Source organism: Palaemon carinicauda, chromosome 31 (genome assembly GCF_036898095.1).
Source record: "Palaemon carinicauda isolate YSFRI2023 chromosome 31, ASM3689809v2, whole genome shotgun sequence".
Taxonomy (NCBI): domain Eukaryota; kingdom Metazoa; phylum Arthropoda; class Malacostraca; order Decapoda; family Palaemonidae; genus Palaemon; species Palaemon carinicauda.
Window position 1 is genome coordinate 5,511,348 of NC_090755.1, and position 6,548 is coordinate 5,517,895.

Sequence of the window (6,548 nt, forward strand, 5' to 3'; positions counted from 1 at the left end):
CTCGGACAAACCCGATAGAGTCGGAATGGTCTCTAGACGCAAGATCATTCTCCTTCATCTCTCATCAAGTCCCAGAACTTCAGATAGATCTCTTTGCAACGAGCGACAACAATCAACTTCCTCTGTACGTAGCCCCGTACGAGGACCCCAAAGCAGAAGCGGTGGACGCCATGTCACTGGACTGGAACAGATGGTCGAAGATATACCTGTTCCCTCCCACCAACCTTCTGTTGAAAGTCCTCTCCAAACTGAGAACCTTCAAAGGGACAGCGGCCCTAGTGGCTCCCAAGTGGCCCCGGAGCACTGACTGGTACCCCCTGGTCCTGGAGCTGCAGCCCAAGCTGATCCCTCTCCCGGGCCCAGTTCTCTCTCAACAAGTACAGAAGTCGACTGTCTTCGCTTCATCATCGAAAATCAAGGACCTTCATCTCATGATTTTCTCTCCCTTGCCGCAAAGAAGAGGTTTGGGATCTCGAAGAAAAGTCTAGACTTCCTAGAGGAATACAAGACCGAATCCACGAGACGGCAATATTGAATCATCCTGGAGGAAATGGGTCTCCTTTGTTAAAGCAAAAAATCCTAAAGAAATCACCATTGATTTCTGTATGTCCTTCTTCATTCACCTTCATGGACAAGGATTAGCAGCCAATACGATTTCAACCTGCAAATCGGCTTTGACTAGACCAATTCTATATGCTTTCCAAATTGATCTGTCCAACGACATCTTTAACAAACTGCCGAAAGCATGTGCTCGCCTACCGCCCAGCACCCCCTCCGAAACCGATCTCCTGGTCACTAGACAAGGTGCTCCATTTCGCCTCCAACTTGGACAATGATTCATGCCCCCTCAAGGATCTGACTCAGAAAGTTATATTTTTATTTGCTCTCGCCTCGGGAGCTCGAGTCAGCGAAATAGTGGCATTATCAAGAGAAGAGGGACACATCCTGTTTGCTGATTCAGGAGAAGTGACCCTCTCCCCTGATCCGACATTTCTCGCCAAAAATGAATTACCCACCAAAAGATGGGGCCCTTGGAGAATATGCCCCCTGAAGGAGGATGTCTCTCTATGTCCAGTAGAGAGCCTCAAGGTCTATCTTCGCAGAACTTCAAACTTTGGTGGAGGCCAACTCTTCAAAGGAGAAACATCGGGCAGCGACCTGTCACTGAAACAATTAAGAGCGAAAATCACCTACTTCATTCGCAGAGCGGATCCGAACAGTACACCCGCTGGTCATGATCCTAGAAAAGTGGCATCTTCTCTGAACTTCTTTCAGAGCATGGACTTTGAGAGCCTTAAAAACTTTACGGGCTGGAAGTCCTCGCGAGTTTTCTTTAAACATTATGCGAAACAAGTGCACGAAATCAAACATTTTGTGGTAGCCGCAGGTAGTGTTATGAAACCTGCACCTAACTCTGCGTAGAACAGTGAGTTACTTGGGACTCTAACTCTTCGGGTGCCTATGTTGACCCTTGAGTGATTCATAGTGATGTCTAAAAACACTTAGTGCTTTTATAACTGTTCTTATCCCAGGTGAAATGTCATAGTGTCACACAAGTGCCGCATGCCTTGAGCATGATGTGTTATTTAAAGACTTGCGTTCCTCGAGAACGAGTACCTACTAATCCTGAAATTCCCTTTCAGATTCAAGAGCAAGCCTTTATTTCTATGTACATTATTATTACTGTAAATGAACTTTACTTTTGCTGTAAATTATTTAATTTCTGCATTGTGAAATAAAATTTCTATTTTATTACTTATGCGTCTCTTTCAGCTCCTACTTACTATGAAATACATACTGTCATAGTTTTATTTATTCCTCCTTTCTTATGGTCATGAAGAATTTAAGATGTCTATTCCTAAATTATATTCACCTTGTCTCAGTAAGGTTCCTACACGAATACTTACTTCTGATAATCAGGAGATGAACTCTACACACAGTGCCCAACCACCACTGGCCTACTTCAGAATGTTCCTATACAAATATCAAACATTCTGCTTCATCTCTAAGCTCTTAAAAGTTCTTCTGTCAAGATGAATAGCCCTTCAATACCACTTTGACGTCGGCATAGCCCATGGGAACTTCCTACCAATGGGGGGCAGGATATTTCGTTCCTATGGTTCTTACCTAAGATTACTTTGCTGTTTTGTCAATGCCTAGGCACTTAACTCTGGGGGAAAATCTACCACGATACATTGATTCTCTGGTACTCTTCCATCAGGACGCCATGGCTTGAGCCCAAAAAACGGATTTTGAGCGAAGCGAAAAATCTATTTTTGGGTGAGATAGCCATGGCGTCCTGATGGACCCTCCCTACTACTTCGTTCAGTTTGTTCCCACCCTACACAATTGTATCATGGTGATGGGCAGCAACTGGCGCCAGGATAAAGACGCGCGTGACGTCATTAGAGCAATGGCGTCCGTTTGTTTACGTCTCGAGTATCAGTAGTAGCCACGAGTGAGATTAGCTGTGGAACGGCTCCCAGCTATTCTCAGCCCTTACACACCGAAGCGTTAACTCTGTTCGGGGTGGAGATAGCTATGTGGCACGACCAAGCATGCGTGTCCCCTGTTGTATTACGATGTCTTAAAGGGAAACCTTTGAGATACTCGCTCCAGAAGTTAGAATTCTGTGATAACCTGTGGTTAAATTCTCTGGGAATATCTTAGTAGTCTTATACCCAAGGAAGCTACCAAACAGGAACCTTCCATCAGGACGCCATGGCTATCTCACCCAAAAATAGATTTTTCGCTTCGCTCAAAATCCGTTATATATATATATATATATAGTAGTAACATTATATATATATATATATATATATATATATATATAATGTTACTACCACTACTACTACTACTACTACTACTACTACTACTACTACTACTACTACTACCACTACTACTACTACTGTGAAAGATGTAAGGGTTTCGCCCTTACCAAAGGGCTCATCAGGTGGGTTTGGCCATCTCATTTTTGCAGGTTTGGTTCCCACGACCCTCTTCCCCTCCTTTCTTTCTTTTTATATTTTTCTGCTTTTCTGTTTTTTTTATGTGGGGGGGTATTTTTTTTAACTTTGTTTTTTTTTTCTTTTTTTTCTGGATTTTTTAATTTTTTGTATTTTTTTGGATATTTATACCATTTTTAATAATTTTTTATCATTTATTTTTAGATTTTTTAGCTTTTACAATTTTTTTGGATTTACAAGTTTTTTTTTTCTTCCCTCAGTAGAGGAACTCTCTTGGGCCATCCTATAAGGACTTGACTGCATAGTAGAAATAGCTGAGCGTTTTCCCTCTGCATAGCCGGTCTTCTAGGTTATTCCCCCAGAACCACCCGAAGGTTAGTGTCCGAAAGAATAGACCTAGATATCCGACCTTTTGTTCACCAGGGAACACAGCATACTAGAAGCAGCTCAGCTATTCCTTTCTGCAAAGCCAGCCTTGTAAACTGGTCCAAGCATCCTCCAAGCAAGACGCGTCAGATTTACACCCTCCTTCTGTTCCTTTGGATCTGATTCCTGGGAATGTGCATCTTGGGCATTTTTTCAACATGTTGCTTCTTTCTGTTCTTGGCCTTTGTGTCCTTCTTGCCGGTCATCTTAGGTCCTGGATTTTGTCTTTTAGGCTTTTGACGACCCTGGAATCCTCTGCGGGGCATTCCTTTAGCACGCTCTTGTTTTGGTAGATGATGACCTTTGCTTTTGCAGGATCCGCCTTTGGTTTCCTCATCCTCTTTTTCTGTATCTTCATCCACTTCTGAATCAGTATTTTGTTCCGATTCTTCCTTATCGTCTGAATCTTCCATTTCGTCAGGCAAGGAACGAAATCGGTTTTGTACGGAAATGCCCGAAAATTCTTCCTCCATTTCACTATCAGAAGAATCCGAATTTTCCTCCTCTTCCGAATCTTTAGTATTTTCTACAAATTCCTCCTCATCATCTGAATCTTCAGTAATTTGTTCTGATTCTTCCTCTTCCTCTGATTCTTCCTCTTCCTCTGTTTCTTCCTCTTCCTCTGATTCTTCTTCCTCTTCCTCTACTTCTGATTCTTCATCCTCTTCCTCTGATTCTTCCATTTCATCAGGCAAGAAACGAAATCGGTTTTGTACGGAAATGCCAGAAAATTCTTCCTCCATTTCGCTCTCAGAAGAATCCGAATTTTCCTCCTCTTCTGAATCTTCATTATTTTGTACTGATTCTTCCTCCTTTTCTGAATCAGTATTTGGTTCAGATTCTTCCTTTTCGTCTGAATCTTCATCCTCTTCCACTGACTCTCCCATTTCGTCAGGCGAGAAACTAAATTGGTTTTGAACGGATGAGCCCAAAATGTCTTCCTCCTTTACGCTCTGAGAAGAATCCGAATTTTCCTCCTTTTCTGAAGATTCTTCAATTACGATTTCCACAGTTTCATTATCTTCTCGTTCATTATCCTCCGCTGCTTCCCCAATTTCTACTTCATAATTTTCTTGCAATTCTTCACCATTTTCTGTTTCTTTAGAAATTTCGAAAATTTCTTCTTCACTTGACGTGTCTTCCAATTCGATCTCCAAAGAGTCAGACTTTTCTTCTGTCTTCTCCTCTGATGCATAAGCGTCACCGGTTTCTTCAATATCGTTAGCTTCCTCCTGTTGGACATTTGCTCTTTTTTCCTCTTTCTTAGAAGACATAACACTCGTTGCAATAATTGCTCCTCCAAGGAAAAGACAACCCGCAGCACCTGCCAACATGAGGTTACTAACCGCTCCATTTTCGAGTATACAGAAAGGTTTTTCTGTATTCAAATCCGGAAGCAGTTTTGGGAGTATCCAATAGGATTTCAGCTTTTCGTTGAATTGGTCGATTTGAGTCTTCATTCCAGTTGCAGTCATTTCGCATTGTTGATCTTCTTCAGAGGCGTTCCACATCCTTCCAAAAAAATGGGAAAGAAGTTTATCGCTCTTCGTAGAAGTGAAGTCTGCGAGCCATTAGTTCCAACTCCTCCTCCAAAGCTGTTCTCCAAGCGCGGCACCTCTGGTAGAAGCCACGAGAACAGCCTGAAGGTCCAAGATTCTTGGAAAGTGTTCAACTTCCTGTTGAGATATAACAGATAATCCTCACGAAGAGAGCTTCGTTCCTGAAGAACTCTCTCTCCGTGAGCCAAGTTGAGTGCTCCGAAAAGGAATCCGACGATTAACAAAATCATTCCAAAGCTGGTTGTAAGCACTTTTGACAATGTAGGATGCATTCTCAAAGTATATACCGACTTCTTCATCTCGTATTAGCTATATTTTGAAAAAATCGATAGATGACAAGGAGACGGCTCCGAAAGATTTTGAAGACATGAAGTCTCTTTCTGAGTCTGGGAGCAGGGTTTTGAAGACATGTTGAAGAGTCAAATGTCTTTAGCATCTCTTCATTAGTTTTCTTGCAAAAATTTATATTTTCTTCTATTTAAAAAATACAAAGAGGAGAGGAGAGAGAGAGAGAGAGAGAGAGAGAGAGAGAGAGAGAGAGATACTGAAGACATCTAGACCTTTAAAACGGGTTGAAAACCTGCTCTCAGAGTTCCCGAAAGAGACTTCACGTCTTCAAAGTCTTTCGGAGCCGTCTCTCTCTCTCTCTCTCTCTCCTCTCTCTCTCTCTCTCTCTCTCTCTCTCCCAATTGTTCTTGTTTTTGCTCGTTCATTATTCATTCCATATGTTAAAAGCAGTATTTCTCTCTCTCTCTCTCTCCTCTCTCTCTCTCTCTCTCTCTCTCTCTCTCTCTCTCTCTTAATTAATATTTCTTGCCTTTGCTCATAGATTGGTGAAAAGTTACCTTCTTTTCTTTATATAAAAACTAGTCTCTCTCTCTCTCTCTCTCTCTCTCTCTCTCTCTCTCAATTATGCTTGTTTTTGCTCGGCCATTGTTCATTCTACATGTAACAAGTAATCTCTCTCTCTCTCTCTCTCTCTCTCTCTCTCTCTCTCTCTCTCTCTCTGTGTATATATATAAAAAAATTTATTTATAAATATATATATATATATATATATATATTTATATTTATATATACATACATACATACATACATACATATATATATATATATATATATATATATATATATTTATATATTTATGTATATATATATATAGTTGATAGATGGGTTCCTCTTGGGAATCGCAATTTAAGTAGGAATAAAATAGTCAATGCTGCTATCATCATCTTTATTCGGGAGCTTTCGACATAACTCATGTCATCTTCAGCCTATCTGCAATTATCATATGTAAAATTCATAAAATTAATAAAATCATCCTAAGTACATAGTTAGGAAGATACACTTTCATGAATTGATCAACTAGTTCTAAAATCAACCAATCAAGGAACATAAAACCTTAAAAGAAGACTTATTACACACAACTATATAAAAGACTTAATAACTAATATACCTAGTCACCCGCAGGACATGATGACCACCCATCCAGACCAGCAACCCACAGACCAAACGGATCAATGGGTCACCGGTAACTGAACAGGTAAGCCCTCATTCAAGCTGGGTTTTGTCTTAAAAAATATATAAAGACTCCAAG

General features: G+C 40.8%; 1 protein-coding gene across 1 annotated transcript; it reads right to left on the reverse strand.

Annotated features, from left to right (window-relative positions):
• Positions 1 to 3,484: 3,484 nt before the first annotated feature.
• LOC137625078 (uncharacterized) lies at positions 3,485 to 4,726 on the reverse strand. The gene is made up of 2 exons (XM_068356009.1): positions 4,597 to 4,726; positions 3,485 to 3,798 (listed from the first exon to the last, which is right to left on the reverse strand). Exons 1-2 carry the CDS (start codon positions 4,724 to 4,726, stop codon positions 3,485 to 3,487), a joined length of 444 nt encoding a protein of 147 aa, XP_068212110.1.
• Positions 4,727 to 6,548: the final 1,822 nt, after the last annotated feature.